The 23,122-nt window shown below is 51.5% G+C and overlaps 1 protein-coding gene across 14 annotated transcripts in view; it reads left to right on the plus strand.

Moving 5' to 3' along the window:
* The window catches only part of ATXN7L1 (ataxin 7 like 1), a 243,104-nt gene that overhangs the window by 191,696 nt on the left and 28,286 nt on the right, over nt 1-23,122 (plus strand). For all 14 annotated transcript variants that reach the window (XM_025449511.3, XM_025449512.3, XM_025449513.3 and 11 more), the window contains 2 exons: nt 19,164-19,447; nt 22,634-22,716. In XM_025449511.3, coding sequence (XP_025305296.1) covers nt 19,164-19,447; nt 22,634-22,716 — 367 coding nt within the window. The remainder of the gene's footprint in view (nt 1-19,163; nt 19,448-22,633; nt 22,717-23,122) is intronic.

A 23,122-nucleotide genomic window follows, 5' to 3' on the forward strand; every position in this document is an offset into this window, starting at 1 on the left:
GGCCTGGATACAGCCCTGTCCCAGAGTGCATGGTCAGCTAATGGTCTTCATCACTTCCTCAGCAAGGCATCCTAGTGCAGTGCATAACCCGTGCAACTGTACATTGCAGCCTTGGGGATGCAAGATTAAATAAGACGCAGACTCTTAGAGAGTCTGTAATAAGAAGAGATGTGAGCTAACGCAGACTACAATGTGATAAGAGCTAAGATATTGGTAGCTCAAGGGATGGGCACCTACCCCAGTCTGAGGACCCAGGAAAGGTTTTTCAGAAGGGGTCACACTTGAGCTGAGTTTGAAGGATAAGTAGGAATAATCTAGAGAAAGAAAGCTGGATTCGAATGGCAAATGTTATGTTATATATATTTTACCACAGTTTTTTTTTTTTAACTTTTTTTTTAAGAAAGTGGGAAGAGAGTCCCAGGCAAAGAAAGGGAACAGAATGCACAGGCGTATTTGCATGTGGGGAGAGGTGGGAGAGGAAACTGGGGAGGTGGGCAGGGCCATATTATCAAGTTCCACTCTGTGTGCTAAGTTCAGGGACTTGGACTTCATCCTGAAAACTTCACAGAGCTGTTAAAGGAGCAGCGTCAGGGGTGCCTGGGTGGCTCAGTCAGTTGAGCATCCGTCTCTTGATTTCGGCTCAAGTCATGATCTCAGGGTGGTGAGATCGAGCCCCACGTCAAGCTTGGCCCTGGGCGGGGAGCCTGCTTAAGATTCTCCTTCCCCCTGCCCCTCCCACCCACCCACCCCTAAAAAAAAAAGGAGCAGCCTTGAGTGATGGTAGAGCACCGTGCCAGCAGTGTATAGGATGGCTTGAGATGCCACCTGGAAAGCAGCAAGAACAGTCAGCGTGTTTTTGCATAAGCCAGGTGAGGTGTGGCCACATCCTGTATGCAGGTAGCAGTCGTGGGCAGAAATATTAGCGGGGAGAAGGGGCCGGGTGGGAGAAATATTAGTAGGGGAAATGCCACAGGACTTCAGTGTTCATTGCACGCAGGGCTCGTGCTATGAGAGAAGACCCGGATCCTGCTGATGTTCCAGGCAACTGGACAACTGGATGACCGGTCCTGCCGCTTTCTCAGGAAGAGGATAGAAAAAGCCAGAGTTTAGGATGGGAAGGAGAGGATGAATTCAGCTGAGAAGTCAGTGGAGAAGGAACTGTAGATGCTTCCAGGGATATTGCAGACTGCAGTCCGGACCACCGCAATAAAGCCAGTATCACAATAAAGCAAGTCCCATGAATTTTTTGGTTTCCCAGTGCATATAAAAGTCATGTGTGCACTCTATAGTCTGTTAAGTCTGTATGTGCAACAGCATTACATCTTTTTTTTTTTTTTTTTTTTTTTACTATTTTATTCATTCATGAGAGACTCAGAGAGAGAGAGAGAGAGAGGCAGAGACAGAGGCAGAGGGAGAAGCAGGCCCCATGTAGGGAACCCGACATGGGACTCGATCCCGGGTCTCCAGGATCACGCCCTGGGCTGAAGGCGGCGCTAAACTGCTGAGCCACCTGGGCTGCCCAGCATTACATCTTTTAAAAAAACAGCGTATACACCTTAATTTAAAAATGCATTTTTTTAAGATTTTATTTATTTATTCATGAGACACAAAGAGAGAGGCAGAGACACAGGCAGAGGGAGAAGCAGGCTTCATGCAGGGAGCCCAATGTGGAACTCGATCCCGGGACCCCGGGGTCACAACCTGAGCCGAAGGCAGACACTCAACCACTGAGCCACCCAGGTGCCCCTAAAAATACCTTATTGCTATGAAAAGTGCTAACTATCATCTGAGCTTTCAGCAAGTCATAATGTTTTTGCTGGTGGAGGCTCTTGCCTCGATGTTGACAGCTGCTGACTGATCTGGGTGGCGGGTGCTGAAGGTCGGGGTGGCTGCGGCAATTCTTTAAAGTTAGACAACAATGAAGTTTGCCACATTGGTTGACTCTTCCCTTCAAGAAGGATTTCTCTGTAGCATGCGAGGCTGCTCGATAGCGTTTTGCCCACAGTAGCTACAACACTTTTCAAAACTGGAGTCCATCCTCTCAACCCCGGCCACTGCTTTGTCCACGAGGTTTCTGTCATGTTCTCGATCTTTTGCTGTCATTCCCACAGGCTTCACAGCATCTTCTCCAGAAGTAGGTTCCATTTCAGGAAACCACTTTGTTCATCCATCAGGAGCGCCTCCTCATCCATTTAAGTTCTATCATGAGATGCAACATTTGGCCACTTCTCACCCTAGTTCTCTGGCTGTTGCTACCTTTTCTGCAGTCATTTCCTCCACAGAAGTCTTGAACACCTGTTTGTTTGTTTTATAAAGGTTTTGTTTATTTATTTAACAGAGAGAGAGAGCACAAGCAGGGGGAGGAGCAGAGGGAGGAGGAAAGCAGAGAGCCCCATGTGGGGCTCCATCCCAGGACCCCGGGGTCACAACCCGAGCCAGAGGCAGACACTCAACCGACTGAGCCACCCAGGTGCCCCAAACCGCTCCTAATGGCATCTAGAAGGATGAATCCTTTCCAGAAGGTTTTCAGTTAACTTTGCCCAGACCCCTCAGGGGAGTCATAATCCGTGGCAGCTGTGGACTTGTGAAATGTATTTCTTCAACAGTAAGACTTGGAGATCAAAATGGCTCCTAGATCCATGGGCTGCAGAGCGGGACGCTGTGTTAGCAGGCATGAGAACAACAGGAGTCGCACCGTACATCTCCATCAGAGCTCCTGGGTGACCAGGTTCATTGTCAGTGAGCAGTCATATTTTGAAAGGAATCTTGTTTTCTGAGCAGTAGGTCTCAACAACGGGCTAAAAATATTCAGCAAGCCATGCTGTAAACAGATGTGCTTTGTTGTTTCATTCAGGGAGCCCAGGCCCAGTAGATTTAGCGTAATTCTTAAGGGCCCTCAGACTTTTGGAATTAATAAGGGATTAGGTATAACCTAAAGTCACCGGCTGCCTATCAGGAGAGCTGGCCTGTCCTCCGAAGCTTTAAACCAGACATTCACTTCTTCTCTCTGGATCCAAGAGTCCCAGATGGCATCTTCTTCCAATAGAAGGCTGTTTCACCTACAATGAAAACCTGTTGTTTAGTGCAGCCACCTTCATTCATGATCTTAGCTAAATCTTCTGGAAAAACTTGCTGCAGCTTCTGTGTCAGCACCTTCTGCTTCTCCTTACACTCTGATGTTATGGAGACGGCTTCTGTCCTTAAGCCTCATGAACCAACCTCTGCTAGCTTCAAACTTTGCTTCTCTGACTTCCTCTCATCTCTGAGCCTTCACAGAATTGAAGGGAGTTCAGTTGGGGCCTTGCTCTGGACTAGGCTTCGGCTTCAGGGAGTGTTGTGGCTGGTTTGATCTTCTGTCCAGACCGCTAAAATGTTCTCCATATCAGCAGTAGGGCTGTTTTGCTTTCTTATCACTCGTGTGTTCACTGGAGTCGCGCTTTTAATTTCCTCCAATAATTTTTCCTTTGTATTCACAATTTGGCCGACTGGTACAAGAGGCCTAGCTTTTGGCCTATCTCGGCTTTCAACATGCCTTCCTCGCCACGCTTAATCATTTCGACCTTTTGGTTTAAAGTGAGAGACGTGTGACCCTTTTTTCCCCTTGAACACTTACAGGCTGTTGTGGGGTTATTCACTGGGCTGATTTCAGTATTGTTGTGTCTCGGGGAATGGAAAGGCCCAAGGAGAGGGACAGAGACACAACCTCTGGCCGGTTTATCGGCTACGTTTGTGGTCTTCTGCGGCTGCGATGTGTGGTGCCCCCAAACAACTACTACAATGCTAACATCAAAGATCACTGGTAACAAATATAACAATAATAAAACGTTTGACGTATTGCAAAAATTACCGAAAGGTGACACAGAGACACAAAGTAAAAGTACTGTTGGAAAAATGGCACCAATGGACTTGTTCAATGCAGGGTTGCCACACACCTTCAATTTGTAAAAAAAAAAAAAAAACAGCGTGTGTGAAATGCAGTAAAAGTAGGTCTGTATCTGAGAAACACCCACATGGAGGTGGCACTGGTTGTTTTGGGCCAGAGGTCAGGACACAGGCATGAGTTGGGAATGGATCTTTGAGAGTCAGCAGTGTAGACACAGGTGTGGAGACTGTAGGTACAGATGGAGCCTCCAGGGAAGCTCCGTAGCTCAAGATGGGCAGGGGCCAAGGGCAGGGCCGAGGAGAGTCGGGGGCCAGGGGAAGAGGGGCCCGAGGCGGCAGGGACTGCTAAGCCAAGGTTCTTCCCACAGCATCCTGGCCTTTCTTTTCTGGTCCAAATCGTCACTGCCCTCCCTGCTTGCCCCACCGGCCACCTTCTTCTTGGACCCTGCCCCTCATCCCTCACCCACTTCCTCCCCGCAGGCCACTGAGATGCTGGCATCTCCTTTTAATTCCCACAGCACTTCATTTTTACCTCTCCTGTGACTCTATTCATGGCCGGCCCCAGGTTAGACCTCCTGTCATTCCTTCTGCTCGGTAGTAATCACAGGGCCTCCTGCACGGGAGGGCCTCACACTCAGCAAACATGGTCCCCTTGTCAGTAAATATTTGTTGAATTGAATGAAATTGATCTGACCATTGAAAGGGTTTGTAAGATTTCTATTCTTGGAGACAGTTAACCTTTTATCTACAATTGTTTGGACTGTCACTCTCGGATGGAAATATAATGTGCGACACACGTGGAATTGTAAGTTTTCTAGTAGCCACGTTGGAAAAAGTGAAAAGACACCATTTTTAATAGGTTATTTTATTTAACCTAATGTATTGCAATCTTGTAATTTCAACATATCATCAGTGAAATCATTTATGTTCTTTTTTTTTTTCCTACCAAGCCTCTTTGAAAGCCTGTGTTTTATACTTGCAGCATGTGTCCATTTGGACACTAAATTTTCATCAGAAATACTTAATTCTGGTATGCCTGGGTGGCTCAGTGGTTAAGCACCTGCCTTTGGCTCAGGTCTTGATCCTGGGATCCTGGGATCGAGTCCCACATTGGGCTTCCTGCATGGAGCCTGCTTCTCCCTCTGCCTGTGTCTCTGCCTCTCTCTGTGTGTCTCTTGTGAATAAATAAATAAAATCTTAAAAAAAAAAAGAAATACTTAATCTGTATTTAGATTTATTAAAGAACTGGAGGTTATAAAATGAATTCGCATATCCAGGTTGTTCCAAACACACTTAAGCATTTTCAATAACTGAATCCAGTTCCTCAGCCACTTTTTTTTTTTTAAGATTTTATTTATTTATTTGAGAGAGAGAGGGAAAAAAAACCACACATGGTGAGGAGGAGCAAAGGCAGAGGGGGAAGTAGACTCCCAGCTGAGCAGGGAGCCCCATTCGGGCTCAGTCCCAGGACCTGGAGATCATGACCCCAGCCAAAGCCACCCAGGCACCCCCCTCAACCACTTTTTAAAGCTGCTAGTGGCAGCTATATCACACAGCATAGATCTGGAGCCCTAGGCCGGGTGACCCTGGGCGGGGCCCTTTGGTTCGTTGATTCACAGGTGCCTGAATGTGGTTCCTGGCATCTCTGTGATGTTATGTTCCCCCCATGAGCTGACAAATTCCAGGGTAGAAGGAACGTTTGCTCTGCTCCCAGGCTACCTGGCTGCTGCTGGGTAGGAGGTGGGAACAGGCCTGCAGGACCCTGGCCGACAGAGCAGAGACTCCCCTGCCCCAAAGGAGCTCTGTAGCAGCCCCTAAAAGTCAGGGAAGCATAAGGCTTGCGTGCAGGTGGTGGACCGTGGCCTTTACCTTAGACTTGACAGCAGGTTAGGGGCACCCTTTACCAGGTAGCTCAAATTCCCGTGTAGGGCAATAAAAATCACCACTCCTAAGTTCAAGCTGACCTTCTGGCATCTCACACAAGGTTAAATTGCCTGCGGGTTTGTTGTCTTCTCCCTTGTGTGGCTGGGGAGGTTAAAAAAGAACTCTGCATTAGAAGAAAGGGAGAAACAGAGAGGGGGTGCTCCTGGGGATCTGCCCGGCAGCACTCCCAGCTCCCCGCACCCCCCGCGAGTTCCCAGGGCCCCGCTCCCTGACCTGCAGGGGGTCAGAGGCCAGAGAATCCCCTGCTGTCACCTTGGTCATCTTGCCGTAGAGGTGTCCACGGGGCCCCTAAGGGCCCAGGGAGGGCGGCAAGGTGATTCCGTCCCCAGGTGGAAGTTGACAGGGAGCTATGGCTGTTTGGCTCTTTTGAGCTAAAAGGAACATTCCAGCCTTTACTCTTGAGCCCCTGCTCAGCCAGGGGACTAGCCCCGCACAGGGACGGAGTCAGCCAGCCTGACTTTCCCATCTGCTGTCACTTCAGCTACCCTGTCCAGGAAGGGAGCCATCGGGGAATGCAGACCTGCAAACCCGTCGATGTGGGCGGGAGCGGGGAGGAGGCTTTCCTCCCTGCATGGCTTGTTGCCTTCTCTTTGGGCCTTATCAACCCACACGTGTGTGCTGAATGCTAAATATGCTGAGCTATTAAAAATGCAGGAGATGAGCCAGAGCAAAAGAAAAACTCAGCAGGCTCCCTGGCCTCCTGTGTGTGCCCGACAGCGAGGTGGGGGACAGCGTCGCTCCCCTCCCGGAGCGCTGGGGGCCGGGCTGGCGCGGGGAGGGACAACGGAGAGGCCCTGGCCCGGCGCCTTGGGAGAAACGAGGCCGGCTTATCGGGTCTCGCCTGGCGTTAGCGTGACGTGGGGGCAAGGCCACGGTGGTTAGCAGTGGCTCCCGGGGCTCGGGCCGTCTCTCCCGCCCAGGCTGCGAAATAGCAGAGATCGGCGGGGCTGCAGACCCTCCGCGTGGCCGCAGCCCTCTGACCGGATTCTTGCAGTGGCCTCTGCCTCCCGCCTTGCCCACACCGCGGTCCACACCGCCGTCCACAGCGCCGTCCACACCGCCTGGCAGCTGTGCGCCCCTCCCTGCTCAGCGCTCTTCAAGGGCTCCCGGGTGTTGGCCCAACAGAGTAGAGGTCTAACCCCTTCGGAGGAGGATATGTGACCTGGCATTTCCCCCTTGTGCCGCCGGTATTTTAACTCCTTTATTTCCTATTTCGGGGGCCCCGGTCTTGCCTGTAGCTCCTCAGACAGGCCTCCCTGTGCTGGCTCGCGCTGTTTCTCTTATCAGGAGCAGCCTCCTCGCCCCACACACGCCCCAAGGCTCTGCAGGAGTGCCACTCCCTCCACGAAGCCTTCCCGGACTTTTTATACAGACTGAGATGATTCTTCCTCTAAGCTCCCGCTACCACTCAACATGTTCCTGTGAGAGCTACCGTCATATATTGTATTTATTTACACCTTTAGCCTCTCCTGCCACCAGCTGGACCTTCAGCTCCTTGGCATCCTTGGTGCCCCATGACATCCGGCACTTGATGAATGAAGGAATGAATGATGGGTGAATGAATGAAGTAGCCTGTGAAATAGAACTGCTCCTTCCCCCTCCTCATAGAGATTTTTCTGATGCTGAAGGAAACGGCAGGTATAAATAGCTTATCTTTTGAGTTCTTGATGAGAAACCAGAGTGCCAATTCCCATCATGGAATTCTTGTTCCTGTCCCAATTATAAGAGCTAGGGAGGGAGAACTGTGGTTCCTCGATGATAAAAAGGAAAAACCCTTTGTGCTCTGGCAAGGAGGGGAAGGATCGGCGCACCCTGTGCCACAGCCCCCGTCTGCGGTTGTGCCCATGTCCCAGTACGCCCTTGACCGAGGCAGAGTTGTCGGTATGGCATTCGACAGCAGCCCCTCCCTGGAGCCCATGTACACACCCCGCCCCTCCCGCAGGAGAAGAGGGGGGACATTCTGAGGCCAGTTTTACCCCTAGTGGTGCAGGTTTGGGTAACAAGAGAGGAGGGGGTAGGGTGGAGGGTTGGGAGAGGAAACGCAGGTGGAGAGAAGTAAGTAGGCGGAGGAGTGGAAGGGGCAGCTGGTGAGAGCAGGAGGGACAGGCCGAGGATGCAAGCATGGGGGCGTGCAGTGTCCCTTCCAGGACAGGGAGGCAGAGGAGCGGAAACCTCTTAAGTGCTGCGAGCTCGCTGGGTTTCCAGGTGATGGAGATAAGCACAATGGACAGCTCCACGGTGTAGACTCAGCTGACCCTGTCCGGTCACAGAAGTGCTCAGAAGCAGGGACCAGCATCTAGGGAAGGAGACCAGAGGCTCAGACAGCTGGGGAGGGAAAATGGCACGACAGAGAAAGGGAGTAGGAGCCACAGAGATTAGTATCCCCGATGCCCTCCACGTTCACACTGCAACGTTGCACCTTTTGGAGGCGTCCCTAGCGCCAGCCCCCCTTGAGGCTCCCGTCTGCTGGGGGACGAGGAGGCAGCAGGCCCACGGATGGAGGCGGATGGCCTGAGATTACAGCTGTGCCACGGCGGAGCCGGAACCCACCCCGGACTTCTCACGGCCGGTGCCGAGATCAAGTGCGCCGTCCTTAGAGCCGCCTGAGGTCAGGCCCCATTGCTGTCCTCTCTTTGCTGGATGAACACCCTGGGGCAACCTTCCCAAGCCCCTGGTTCCTTACCTATAAACTGAGGGTGAGAGTCCAGCACAACCTTCGATCTTCTATATAAGCACATAGCTTACTGGCCAGCGTGTGGCAGATGCTCAGTGTGTGAGTGTCAAGGGACAATGAGAGGAGGAGGGGGCCAGGTGGAGGTTTGACAAGCCCCCCCACCCTCACCTTTGTCATTGCCCTGGCACCGGGGAGAGAGAGCTGCAGGCCGGTCCTTACCCAAAGCATTCGTTCTGGTGGAGCACTGGTTTTTTTTTTTATTATGATATGGGACTTAACCTTTCCTGGGAACATTCATTCATTCATCGAGCATTTATTCAGCCCTTCCTAAGTGCCAAATAATGCATATGTCACTGGGATCCCTCCAGAGCGACTTGTGGACGTGGTCATCCTTGTCCCCAGGTAGCTCGTTTTCTGGTCAGGCCACATACACATAGAACTGAGGCCTGGCCATCTGACACGGTAAATGTGGCACAGACACCCAGGAAGGAACAGCCAGCAGTGTGAGAGTAGGACGTTTCCTCCGGACCTGGGCAGACGGGAGAGTGTTCACCCGGGCAAGGGAGGAGGGCACACCTGCAGAAGGAACTGCCCAGCCCACGGAAAAGCCTGGAGCCAGGCTGAGCGCTGAGTGTGCAAGGAGCAGTGAGAGCACCATGAGGCTGTGGGGAAGGTTCCCCCCACCCCCAGGTGGGGGAGCCGTGGAGGCCAGGCCATGAGGCTGGACCCTGGGCAGCAGGGAGCCTGCCAAGCCTTTCGAACAGCAGGCTGGCAGGGTCAGATTTGCCTGGTGTCCAAGTGGAGCCAGAGTAGAGCCAGGAGGCTGGGACAGAAAGACGGGTGGTGGGGATTTTCATCAAGGCTCCGAGAGCCAAGAGGACGAGGCAGGGAGACTCGAGAGTGGCCGAATGTCAAGGAAGAGCCCAGGTCTCTAAATGGATGGTGATGTTGTTAATGCAGTTTAAAAAAAAAAAAAAAAAAAAAGACAAAGCATATTTAATTTGGGACAAAGAATTTCCTGAGTCTGGCTGTAGGTCCAAGTGAAGACTCTAAGTCTCGATGGTTTAAACAAAGTGTGTTCTGGATATAGAGGCCGTGGGGGCTGCGGGGTGCCAGCCCGGGAGGGAAGGGACCAGCAGAGTGAGTGACACCCTGGCTGCCCGGCCTCTTGCGAGGGAAGACATCCCGGGGCTCTCTGTCCCTGGAGGAAGGCGGGGAGCAGAGGGGAGCGGAGGGGAGCAGAGGCCGCCCACCGCGCCACACCGACGGGTAACCTGGGGTGCTGCGCCATCCCTGGTCCCCAGGCTGCTCAGAACAAGCTTCCTGAAAGCGAAAGCTGAGGACCTGAGCTCGGGGCTCGGCTGCGGCCTCCCCTGGCAGGGGGACGGAGGATGCTCTGGGAGGAGGCCTCTTCTCTCCCCCGGGGCGGTGTTGGCTCCTGGGCTTGAGAGGCACAGTGAAAGGTCTTGGCGGCGCTGGTTCTGGAAGGCGAGGAGCAGGCTGGGCAGCCTGCAGCTCCAGCAGCGGGAGCCTGTGACCTCTGGCGGCCACCGAGGGGAGTGCTGCTTCTTGCTGCTCCCGAGCAGAGCCGGTGCTGGGCCCGGCGGGCGTTTGGGGCTCCGTTCCACTCTGCACCGGCACTCCTTCCAGAAGCCACTTGCTTCCTGGTTTCTGACGTCTTACATCCTACCCTCAAAGGCTCTGATGCCATTTATGCATTGATGTGCGTTTCGCCGAGTATTTATTTTAGGTGCCACCGGTTTGGCCTAGGGTTTGTGTCAGACCTCTCCTGGACGCACCGCCCACGGCCACACCGCTGCAGGCAAGCTGGTCCCACGTGCACTCCAGAGACAGCCTGTCCAGCGTGACTTGCCCTACTGTGCCAGGACTCTGTTTTTCCTTCTTTAGCTTCCTCTCATCTAGCTTATTGATTTTTCCCACAGTCTTAGGGCATTATGACCACCACCACACACCCCCAGGAATGTCATTTAGTGCCTGTTGGTCTCCCAGGGGGTTTGGAGACCACGTTCTGCACATCCTTCTTCAGGAAGCCCTGAGTAACGAAAGTGCCAGAGAGAATAGCAGAGGCTGGTGCTGGGGCTTCCTGCTTCCAGGCAGCCTGGAGCAGTTATTCTTCCAGAAGACATCGTAGAGCCAGAAGGACCCCCATTGCCTAACGTACTTTGGGGTTGCAGGACAACATGTTTGCATAGGGGAGGCTGGAGTTCCTGCTCACGCTTCCTCCAGAATGTGTTCTCCAGGGGGGCGCTCTAGCCACTGGTCCAGGCTCGGCCAGTGCATAGAAACCAGGGATTGAGAATCAGGCAGGGAGACTTCCTACCTAGCTCAGCTTTTCCTCTCCACTGAGCTCCCCAGAAGTGGTCCTCCATTCTGTGTGAGTCTGGAAGGCCACTAGCTCTCACCCTCTGCTGCCCCTGTCTCAACCCACCTCATGTACCCCTCCCTCCATTGCGGGACCAGAAGGGCAAAGGGGACATAAATTTCTGATGAGTTGCACCCCAGATGTCTACCCCAGAAGAAGCAGGATTGGTAGGGAAAGGGGAACAGCATGATCCTCTCTCCCCTTTGTTGTTTTAGCTCCCATTTATTAAAAGCCAACCGTGTGCCGAGCATTATGCTAAGCATTTCATACGTATTATCTCATAATCACTTCAAATCTCCATCATGATCTTCATTTTACTGATAAGAAAACTGAGGCCCAGAGTGGCAAAGTGCTGAGATAAGGTAGGCAGGGCCAGAGCCCGTGCCTGAGTGGGTTTTGCACTGCACGAGGCCGTCCCTCGGAGGAGGCGAGAAGAAACGGAAAACAGCACTCGTCCACCTGCCAGGTCAGCCTCCGTTCTTCGAAGCCTCACAAAAGTCCTTACGGACTCATGCACACCCCGCAATCGGGAAGTCACGTGGCTTTCCCGCCATCATGCAACCAGCAGTAGAAAAAGTGGGATTCAAATCCAGATTTGTCTAGATTTCTTTTTTAAGACTTTTTTTTATTTATTCATTTGGGAGAGACAGACAGAGAGCACAAGCAGGGGGAGAGGCAGAGGGAGAAGCAGACTCCCCGCTGAGCAGACACCCAACACGGGGCTCAATCCCAGGACCCTGAGATCATGACCTGAGCCGAAGGCAGGTGCTTAACCAGGAGCCACCCAGGCGCCCCTGAAGCCTGTTTTCCTAACCATTATCCTCAACTATCTTGCAACACCCTGTAGAATAGTGACAAGGCACAGACCTTAGATTCAGTTCTACTTGTCCTCCCTGATTTTATTTGACTGGCCTCTGGCCACTTTTACAATTCATCAAAGTCAGCTTGTTCATCTCTCCCTCACTCCTAACTGGCTTCAGGGAAAGTCCCACATCATTCTTCTCAGTGGCTAATCGCCTCTTCCCCCAGTTGATGGACAGGGTGCTGGCCCATCATCCAAGTCACTGATGAAGATGCTTTAGCCTTCCCGGCCAGCAATGGGCCCCCGTGAGCTCTGCTGGGGGCTGCTGGGGGCTGGCACAAAACGCTGCTAACCAGTCTTTTCTGCCTCTGCTGCCAGGGCCACTCACGCCCAGTAGTTGTGTGGTCTGACCACATTTTCCCAGTTTCCTGAGGGTGGGTTATATGGGAATGAATCCAAATCCGTGCAAAGGCCAGGAGAGATCGTACACAGTGCTTTCCCTCTGACCACCAGCCCTGATGCTCAGCCACAAAATATTAATCTGGCCGGTTCTTTATTTACTGTGCTCTGTGGCTGGTTACCCTGTGTTCTGTTTGCTTAAGGTGTTTACAAATTGGCTTTCTGAAAGTTTCCCCAATCTTTTCCCAGATTAAAAAACAAAACAAAACAAAAAAACAACCATTTATTCATTCATGGGGATTTATGTCGTACCTCCTCTATCTGTGGTACCTTGGTAGGATGTTGTAGCTCTGTTATTCAGGCTGATTCTTAGCGATTGCCTGACTCTCAGCCTTCAAGAACATCTCAAGTCTTTCTCGACTTAAATTATTTATTTATTTATTTATTTAGATTTTATTTATTCATGAGAGACACAGACAGAGAGAGCAAGAGAGGGAGAGACACAGGCAGAGGGAGAAGCAGGCTCCATGCAGGGAGCCTGACGCGGGACTCGATCCCAGGACTCCAGGATCACACCCTGGGCCAAAGGCAGGCACTAAACCGCTGAGCCACCAAGAGATCCTCTGGACTTAAAGAATTTAAATGTGATGTAAATAATGTCCTGAGAGCGCCACCCACCCCCGCCCTCTCCCTCCATCCGCCAAAATGCATCCTTTATTATTATTATTTTTTAAATGCATCCTTTAAAATAGAGTGCATCCCCTTTTATTTGGGATGACTTCAATGCTGTCACTGCTTAGAAGGCAGGAGGCTGGGTGAGGTGGCCCTTTCAAGGATCTGCCAGGAAGCCGGAGATCCTCAAAATTCTGTGAGGCCAGCAGCACAGGCACAGGAGCCTTTGTCGAAAGAATCGGTGGGGAGAAATCAGACAGCTGAGAACTCTCATCAGACACATAACCCACAGCACAGCTACCATATGTCTTCAGGCTCTTGCCTGTCAAATCCATCTTTACCCTGCGCTGGTAAGTGGAGCAGGGCTGGCAACGATTTCTGCAGGCCTAAAGATTTTCTGAACCATTCTTTTAAGGCTTATCTGTTGATGAAAGAATAAATCATGATCCCCAGGAAAGTGGAGACGGCAGGAGAGCAGCTGGTCCTGGGAGACATGGGTGGCCCTCGAAACGGCGCCGGGGAGATGCTCGACCTCTGCTCTTTTGCAGACATCACTGGGCAGGGAGGGGGATCCACCTGGTGCCAGGAGAGCCATTGTTCTCAAAGCCAGAGCACCCTCCTTGGCCCAAAATGATAAGTTCGGACAGGCCCCCAGGAAGAAGCCGTGGCAGCCAAAGCAGCACGAAAGAAGCCAGGTAGGCCTCTGCCGCACCGAGCTAGGAGGACGAGGGAGGACTGTCCTCAGCTGTGGGATCCCCTGCCCGGGACCAGACACAGAGGAACGGAGATAACAAGGAGCTAACTACTCCCAGGATGTTAGACCCAGCGGGGGAACGAGCTGCAGCCCTGGGCTCCCTGAGAGAGTTCATCCCCATGAACAGAACAGGCATGATGAAAGCAACAGGGCCAGAGTGAGCACTCATCCTTCCCTTTCAAACACTGCTCCGCAAAGAAGGGCCGCTGGTGAGGTGACACATGCGACTAATTGGGAGAGTCCGGGAGGCACGGGCGTGCGGCCCCGCAGACGGGAGGGCCAGACCGAGAGGCTCCGGCCGACCTCAGGGGTAGCTGCCAGGCTTGCTTGTCACCAGAGCACACGGAGTAATAAATTCGCTCCAGCGCCCACCAGCACGTGGAGGAGGTTGGGTGGCTGTGATCCCATGCCGGGGAGAGGCCCACACCGCAGAGGCAGGGGGTCAGAATTCTTGGGCTTCTTTCCAGTGGAAAAAATTCAACCTGTTGTTCAGGGTCCACTGCCCAAGGTTGGGATGCCGGACAGGCCAGGGGTGATGGTAGGGGAAGTGGGGACAGTGAGAAAGGGGACGATGGGAGAACGTGGGAGGCAGTTGTGACACGATGGCTTCCAGATGCCCCCGAGTGTAGACGCAGCCAAGGATCTGTATGCAGGTGAAGCAGCGGCCGGGGCTCTCAGCACCTTCCTTTCTGCTGAGAAAAGGTGGAGTCTCTGGGATTGGTTTTCCAAATCGTGTGGCACCATCTTGCCATCATTTCCTCCTCTTTGTTCATCAATTTAGGATCTGAGGGCTCTTGCCAACAGTGGCGAAGAAAGGAGACTAAATATTCCAGTGGATGGATGGCTGACATTTATCCTGGGGAATGAGGTTGGCAAGGGCACACAGGAAGGCTTTTTGCTTTTCTCTCTCTCTCTCTCTGTCTCTATCTCTGATTCTTGTTTCTTCTGGGGATGGCTTTGACCCATCCCACCATCTCTGAGCTGCTTGCTTCCCTGTCTCCTTTAAACTCCCAACCGAAGTACCTTCTCAGCTCAGACCAGAGGCAAGTTACCTTGGAGAGGAAGCCCAAAACCTTCGGGGGGCAGAAGGGACACCAAAGATAAAAGTATCTGGGTCAAGGGGGCCTGGCTGGCCAGAGGACATGTGACTCTTGATCTCAGGGTTGTGAGTTCAAGCCCTACACAGGTGTAGAGATTACTTAAAATTAAATCTTAAAAAAAAGTGGGGCATCTGGGTGGCCCAGTCGGGTAAGCGTCTGCCTTCAGCTCAGGTCATGATCCCGGGGTCCTGTGATTGAGCCCCATGTTGGGCTCCCTGCTCAGCAGGGAGTCTGCTTCTCCTACTCCCCCTGCTTGGGTGTGCACACTCTCAATCTGTCAAATAAATAAATAATTTTTTTTTTTTTTTTTTAAGAAAGGCATCCAGGGCAGCCTGGGTGGCTCAGCGGTTTAAGCGCCTGTCTTCGGCCTAGGGCGTGATCCTGGAGACCCGGGATCGAGTCCCAGATCAGGCTCCCTGCATGGAGCCTGCTTCTCCCTCTGCCTGTGTCTCTGTCTCTCTCTCTGTGTCTATCATGAATAAATAAATAAAATCTTAAAAAAAAAAAAAAAAAGAGGCATCCAGGTCAGTTCCCAGGTTCTCCTTCTTCATTCTCCTTTAGTTGCTGGACATCCTTAGAATTCTCACCCAAAACAACAGAGTCTCCTATCACCTTCCTACCGCCAAGACGAAGCCCACCCACTGGGCATCAGAGACGTTTACTCAGCCCCTTACTACTCATCTGGACTTTGGAACCATTTGAAATACTATTGCTCAGACTTTTTTCCCCTAATACCTTCCATTCCAATGAAAGAAAACTCAATCCCAGAGAGCTTCACATTAGCCTTCTCTTCTAGTTTCTGATGGGCTCCGATTCCACATCCCGCCTATGGACGTTGGGATTCAAGTGGAGTTCTGGAAGTGTTGGCAGTAGAGGGTATGAATGAACCATGCTTGTTATAAAGTAGAGAGAATTCCAAATTAGGAGATCAGTCACAGATATTAGCTGGCCTGGCTCAAGCTCTGTTACTAACACACAGTTGGGAAGAAGCATCACCAAAGAGATGAGTCAGCTGGCACTGTTCCAAATGGCTGGACCTCGTGTACCTGTGCTCTCATGGCTGAATTAAGAGGCACATTGGAGCTGGACATTGACTTTAGGAGAGAAACGCAGGCTGTACTGTGAGCATTTGAGGACCATTTGGCTTGGTTTTTAAATTTAGTTCATTTCATACCATTGCTCTGAATTATTCTATCCCCACATCATGTCTTTGTCTGCTGAACTCACGGTACTCAACATGTGCCCTGGCCATTTCTCACAGGAACTGGAGGCCTGCCCTTTACTCATACCAGCTCCCGCGACAAGAGCTAGACTTGAAACCCAAGGGTCTAATTTCCTTTCCAGGATTTACTGGGCTTCACAAAGAAGTATATCAGAGGAAGGCCACTCGGGTGCTAGAGAATCTTCCCACCTGGTATTCCATCAACACCTGAAGTTTAACTTCTTCCTCTAGAAAAATAAAATCAACAGATCAGAACAAAGGTGACTAAATCAACCAGGCTTTTTAAGCAGGCTCTTATAATGTTTTTTTTTTTTTTTAAGTCAGGATATTGATGTATAATTTTGCATGAATTTTGTGATTTTGAGGTGGGAGAAGTAGATTGTATTTTTAATTATGGCGAAGTACACAAAAGAAAATTTACCATCCTGGGCACCCGGGTGACTCAGTCAGTTAAGCAGTTGACTCTTCATTTCAGCTCGGGTCAGGATCTCAGGGTCGTGGGACTGAGGCCCGGGTTGGGCTCTGTGCTCAGCGGGAAGGCTGCTTGAGATTCTCTCTCTGCCCCTCTGCCACTCCCACTCCACGGTGCACACACGTGTGTGTGCAAGCATACCACACATGCACTCTCTCTTTCTCTAAGAAAAGGTGGGGGGGGGGGGGCATGCCTGGATGGCTCAGTGGATTTGAACATCCAACTCTTGGTTTTTGGCTCCAGTCATGACCTCATGGGTTGTGGGATAAGCCCTGTGTCAGGCTCCGTGCTCAGCGGGGAGACTGCTTGAGATTCTCTCTCTGCCCCTCCCCCTCACTCTTGCACTCTGTCTCTAAAATAAATAGATCTGGGATGCCTGGGTGGCTCAGTGGTTAAGCATCTGCCTTCGGCTCAGGGAGTGATCCCAGGGTCCTGGGATCGAGTCCCACATCGGGCTCCCTGCATGGAGCCTGCTTCTCCCTCTGCCTGTGTCTCTGCCTCTCTCTGTGTGTCTCTCATGAATAAATAAATAAAATCTTTTAAAAAAATAAAATAAGTAGATCCTTTAAAAAATAATTTAACTTAATTTAGTTTTTAAAGAAAAAAGAAAATTTACCATCCTAATCATTTTTAATATACAGAGCAGCAGTGTTAAGTACATTCACGCTGTTGTGCAACCCATCTCCCAAACTCTTTTCATCTTACAAAACTGCAACTTTGCACCATCCTTCTCTCCCCAGCCTTTGCAACCACCTTTCTGCTTCCTGCCTCTGAATTTGGCCACTCTAGGCACCTCATATAAGTGGAATCTTATAGTATTCATCTTTTTCTGATTGGCTTATTTCACTTAGCATAACGTTCATCCATGTGTAAGAGTCTCCTTCCTTTTTTTTCTAGATTTTATTTATTCATGAGCGACACAGAGAGAGGCAGAGACATAGGCCAAAGGAGAAGCAGGCTCCCTGCGGGGACCCCGATGTGGGACTCGATCCTGGGACTCCAGGTTCACGCCCTGGGCTGAAGGCTGATGCTCAACCACTGAGCCACCCAGGCATTTCGAATCTCCTTCTTTTTTAAGGCTGAATAATATTCCATTGTATGGCTATACCGCTTTTTGTTTATCCAGTCATCCACTCCTGGACACTTGGGTTGCTTTCACCTTTTGGTTATTTGAATCATGCCACTATGAACACGGGTATGCAAATCGCTCTTCAAAATCCCGATTTGTACAGTTTGTGTCTCTTAACATTGAGTGAAGGAAGCCTCAAAGAATTCTATATCTCGTGGTTTTACATTTTTTTACCATCAGGAAAAAATCAGGAACGCAGCACTAATTTTACCAGGTAATACCTTTACAGCCTCTCAGTGTGCTGACTCTTCAGGGGCTTCTTGGGCCTTCTTCAGCCATGTGTGAGTGCTTTGAGAATTGCCATTAAGTAGAAAGTAGCAGGTTAGCTGTATCTCGGTGACAGACCTGATCAAAGGCAGAGTTATCAGGGACTTGGTGTATTACTGAAACCCACCCGTTCCCGTTTCCCCTCACATGCGACTCGAGTCCCACACCGTCCCTCCCCAGGCCAAGAAAGCACGTGGTCGTAAGATAAAAGTGGTGAAGTCCAGCTACAATCTGCTTCACCGCTGAGTGCCCTTCTCACTGACGAACACCTATAAATAACATCTGTGATCCTGCTTCAAAGGCAGCAAAGAGGCAAGGACTGAGGGGTTGCCGAAATCATTTCATGAACAAGTTGACCAAAAAATCGATCTGTGACTAAATCTTAGAGAAGGAAGAGCTGGCCAGCCATGTGGACAGACCAGACTCCTCCCCTGCAAAACCAGCCTCTCTCTCGTGCCCTACATTGTCTGCAGGCATGTATAAGCTATATTCTAGATCATTTGGCATTCAACTAGCTAAGTCGGCGCCACTCAGCTCAGAGATGATTGGGGGGCTGCGGTGTTAGCGTTGTGCCCTCCTGCAAGGAGGAAAAGGGAATCTAGTTCAGGAACCAAAGAAAAGCTTATTCCTCTCATCTTTGAAGACCCTGAGACAGAGTCCTCCACAGCCCCCCAGATGCAGGGTCCTGCGGCCTGGAACACACAGAAATCAAATGCGTATCCATTACGGGAGAAATCGTAGGCAAGTGGAGCTGAGGTGACAGATTTTGAAGAGCAAACATGCACCTTTGTGCTCTGTCTTCTCAAAATTCATCCTCTCACCTGCCAGCCTTGAGAATTGCCTATTTACATAACTAGCTGCCTAAAATGGAATATTAGATAATGTTACATGGTGCCTCCCTCGGCTGGAGCCCAGCCCCGGGATGTGAGAGATCCAGAAGTCCTCCAACAGCATGTAGCATGGCACGCTGGCCTGCAGCCATGCCTCCGCGTGGCGTGAGCCTGTCAGCACTCCCGGGCTAAGCAGATGTCAGGCCCCATCGCCGAGGTGGGAGACCAGCGAGCAGCAGGGGGAGGGGACGTGATTCAGCAAGTGGCACAGTGGCACGCCGTCTTCAGGGGACAAGCAGCACCTCCTCCCGAGCTTCACGGAGGGTGCCTTGTTCTGCCCAAGGTGCTGTCTCAGGGCCCGCCGACACGGAGGGAGCGGGGAGGGGGCCGCAGGCGGCTGCGATGCCAACCCTGGCGCCGCGCCAGCCTCGAGCCCCCCCCCCCCGCGCCCCGTTGGTCCTTTCCGAGGCACACGTCTCCCTCCCATCAAAACGGGAATCCTGCTGCTCCCGTATAAGAGGCGTATCAATAAGTCACAAGGAATGTTCTGATGATGATAAGCGCGTCTAGCTTCTCGGCGGACCACACGTATCAAAGAAGGCAATTGTGTGTATTTGTTCGTTTATTTTTCAGCGTTCCGGTTCCTGTAGTCAGTTTAGAGAAAATTCCTAACCTAGTGAAGGCAGATGGTGCCAATGTCAAAATGAACTCTGCAACCACTACCGCGGTCACCTCCTGCTCCTCCTCATCCTCTGCCGTCTCCACCCCACCTTTAATTAAGCCAGTCTTGATGTCCAAGCCAGTGCCACCTTCCCCAGAGAAGATCTTAAATGGCAAAGGAATTTTGTCCACCACAATAGACAAGAAACACCAAAATGGCACCAAAAACAACAACAAGCCTTACAGGAGACTTTCAGGTACGTGTCTGTGTCCTTCGAGTCTGGCTCACGATCTCGCTGCCTCTGAGCCACGTCCGTGACCGAGGAGTGCTGCGTTCTTGTAACCAGGCAGGCCCGTTTCGTGGTAAGGGGAGCCTGGGGTTGACCTGCAACCAGGAGCCCCACCTAAAACTGCGAGGGAGAAGGGGTTCTCTTTTTTGCGGGCTGGATGAGGTTCTCCTCGCTCGACTTAGGGCTCAGCAGGAGGGAGCCTCTCGGCCCGGAATGCAGGGGGCTTTACGGCCACCGCCACAGCCTGCGCGTGCTGAGGCCTTCCCATGCTGCCTGGCCAGACGGGCCCCAGGCTCCGTAGACGCCTCGCCACAGCCGGGAGGTTGGACAGCCACAGGGAGCCTCACTGCCCCGCAGGGCAGACTGGGGACAGTACCGGCAGGTGGTCTGCCCCCCTCTGACCTTGGGTTTTGGTTGGTTGCCAGGTTGATTATGTGCTCTGGGGCTGCGACCACCCTTCCCGCATAATCGGGAACACTTGGACTGGCACAGCAGGTGAGGCGTTGAGGGGTTTCTCTTGCATCTCCTTCTTGGGTGTCTGCGTAGACACTCAGGATGCCTGGAACAGGACACGTGGCCAGTATTTGAGACAGTGGTTGCCCTCAGGGGGGCCCCCAGGCAGACGATGTTTGCTTTGGATTTGTCATAGAACTCAATCTGGCAGTTCTACTTTCTCCCAAAGACCAAGAAAAGCTATAAACTTTATAACTTTTTCACACACTGTGGGCATTTATCAAATGTTGACTGGAAAAAAAAGAAAGAAGGAAAATATGGTGAAAGCCACCCAGTGAGAGAGAAACCGTGCCTTCCAGTAGGAGGCGTAGCTCTTAATCAGCCTAAGAATCGTGGGTCAATTTTATTTTTGACTTTATATTTGACTAATCTATATTTCAGTGTTTCTATCTTGCTTCTGTAACTGTTTAAAAAAATTATTTCTTAAAAGTACTTTGGACCCAAAGCATTCAAAGGGTTTTTACCCTAAAAAATCTCTCTATGTGCTACTCACCCACTATGAAGAAAGAAAGGTAGAGCCCGGCGCTCTCTTTGAGCGCTGCAGGGCCCTCCCAGAGTGGGGGGCGGAGGGGGGAGCCCCACTCCTGGCTCTCTTCCTGAATGGAGAGTTCAATTCCACTCTTCAGAGCTGGGTGGCAATGTCCCTGGAAAACCCAGGAGGCCCAGCTGGGCAGTGTCCACGGGCAGAAGCACGACCGTGGCTTCCAGCCTGCACCCCAACCTGGAGTCGTAGAGGGGTTTTTTGTGGTGTTTGTTGGTTTTGCATTTTGTCAGTTGTTTTGTCTCATTGGGTCTCTTGCTTGTTTCTATCTCCCTTTCACATTTGGCAGCCAGCTCCTACCCCCTGGCCAAACAACCTGCTCAGTCGCAGGCCAGCGTGAGTGCTGGTGTGGATCTGGGCCCGGGTCTGACTCTGACAGGCCCCAGGGAAAGAACTCTGTGGCAGGCAGCCTGGGGCCCGGCGCCCAGGCCCTCCTCGGTGGGCAGAGAGGGCTCATGGGAAACGGGCATCTCCAGGCCTCAGAGTTTTCTAGTCTTAAAAGTGAAGCCAAAAAATAAAAATAAATAAAAAAAGAAGTTGCAGGGATGAGGGCACCTGGCTGGCTCAGTCCAAAGAGCATGCGACTCTTGATTTCAGGGTCGTGAATCCAAGCCCCACCACGCTGGGTGTAGAGATTACTAAAACTAAAATCTTTAGGAAAGAAGAAGATAAAGATGATGATGACAAATGACAAAAGCCAAAAAAGGGGTGGGAGGCATTTTGATGGCCAACCAGAAAGGCTGTCTTGGACATGAGAATGGTTTTCCTCACCCCCATCATCATCACCACCTTTGCAACCACTACAAGCCCCAGATTTTCTCTTAAAATCAGAACACATTCATTTATGAGGCTCAGGGTTTACTTCAGCCATCTCAGACAGCTCTTCAGGTAAATTCTTTTAGTTTACAGTCATTCAAATCTTTCATGGAGGCACCCGACCAATTTTATATACAACCCCCACCCACCAACCCTGTGGCCAGCCTCCCTGAGTGCCCAGAAGAGCTGTGTCATCCCTGTGCTGCGGGACTCAGGTGTTTGCTGGGAGCCTTCCAGAAATAGCACAGACTCTCCAAGAGGTAGAACTTTGAAGCCGAAAGGGTCCTTAAGAGGGATCGCCTCACATCCTCTCGTTTTCCAGTCGGGGGGAGGCTTTTGGTAATCCAGAAGGCGCAAAAGATCCAAAGTGGGCATAAAAAGAGCAGGCTCCTTGGAAGTAACCTCACTGTGAGCCATCATCAACAGTCCAGGGAGAAGCAGGAGCTAGAGAAAGCCTGGCTCCCTGCAGCCCCCCTTCGTCCCCACCCGGTTGGCCAGCCTCTGCTCATTCCCATTTGGAGCAAGGGCCCCGCGCTGGGAGCAGAGCATGCTGGGAGACTAGCAGGCCCTACCCTCTATGCACCCTCCACTTGAGACAGCACACCCCAAACTCTTCCCCCGCCCCTGCCTGTGACACCGCCAAAACATTCCTGAATCAGATAAACGATGTTTCTGGTCAGCAAGGCTGCGTGGAAAGCCCAGAGCTGAGGACTTTGCAAAGCACAAGAGAGGCAGGTCATACTGACATGTCAAGGAATAATCTCCCACTTAAGTGGCTCAAACTAGCAGGAAGGGCAGGGGCGGTGGGGGGGGGGGATGGGTTCTTGGAGCCGCCTAGGAAGAGTGGCCCTTGGGCCTCAGGTGGCTCTCCTGGCCCTGCAGCCAGCTGTGCCCCAAGTGCCAAGTACTTGGGGGAACCGTTTAAGTGAGATCAAGTGTGAGAGCATCAGGGCTCCTGGCCCTCCGGTGCGTGCCCGCACCCTGGTCTCCGTGCCTTGTGCTGCGTTCCACATCCCTCCTGAAGCTGGACCTGGAACTCTGGGGTCAAAGGGGAGTGCCATTTTACCCCGAGCGGTTCTTGAAGCATTTTAGCAGCCGGTTGGAAAAAAAAGAAAAAAGAAAAAGAAAAAGAAAGAAAGAAAGAAAAAAAAAAAAAAAACCAGATTGCCTGACAATGTCTCACTTGTTGGTGCAAATGTGCATTTTTTTTTAAATGTAGTCTTAATGCCAAATCCTATTTAGTCTCCTTTTTTCTTATATTTTTTGTTTGTTTCTTAAACCAGAGAGAGAATTTGACCCAAATAAACACTGTGGAGTATTGGATCCCGAGACAAAGAAACCTTGCACAAGATCCCTCACCTGCAAGGTATTTCTCTTTCCATAAAAAATACTTCCTGCTCTCGCTGGGGCCTTTGTCGAAATGTTTGCATGCCACTCTCTGCACACGGCAGGGTGTGGAACCTCGACATGACCCCCAGCTGTTCTTTGTAAGGGAAATGCTTTCTTCTCTTCCATGGTAGCAGAGTGCCTGCCTCAAGCTGGCTGGCTTTTTAAGAAGGAAAAAAAAAATAGGCTTCCCCTGTTACTTGTGAGGCCAGACAGTAAATTGTATTTATAGGCACTCACAGGCGGTTCTAAACCCTGCTACGTTTTAATGTATGCAGGAGCGGCGGCGGCGGCGGCGGCGGCCTGAAAGGCAGCCCTGGAGGGGAGGGCGAGCGGCCGCGCCCCTGATCCGGCCACGCCGGGTGGCCAGGGGGACAGCTGAGCCC

The sequence above is a fragment of the Canis lupus genome, chromosome 18, assembly GCF_003254725.2.
Source record: "Canis lupus dingo isolate Sandy chromosome 18, ASM325472v2, whole genome shotgun sequence".
Taxonomy (NCBI): domain Eukaryota; kingdom Metazoa; phylum Chordata; class Mammalia; order Carnivora; family Canidae; genus Canis; species Canis lupus.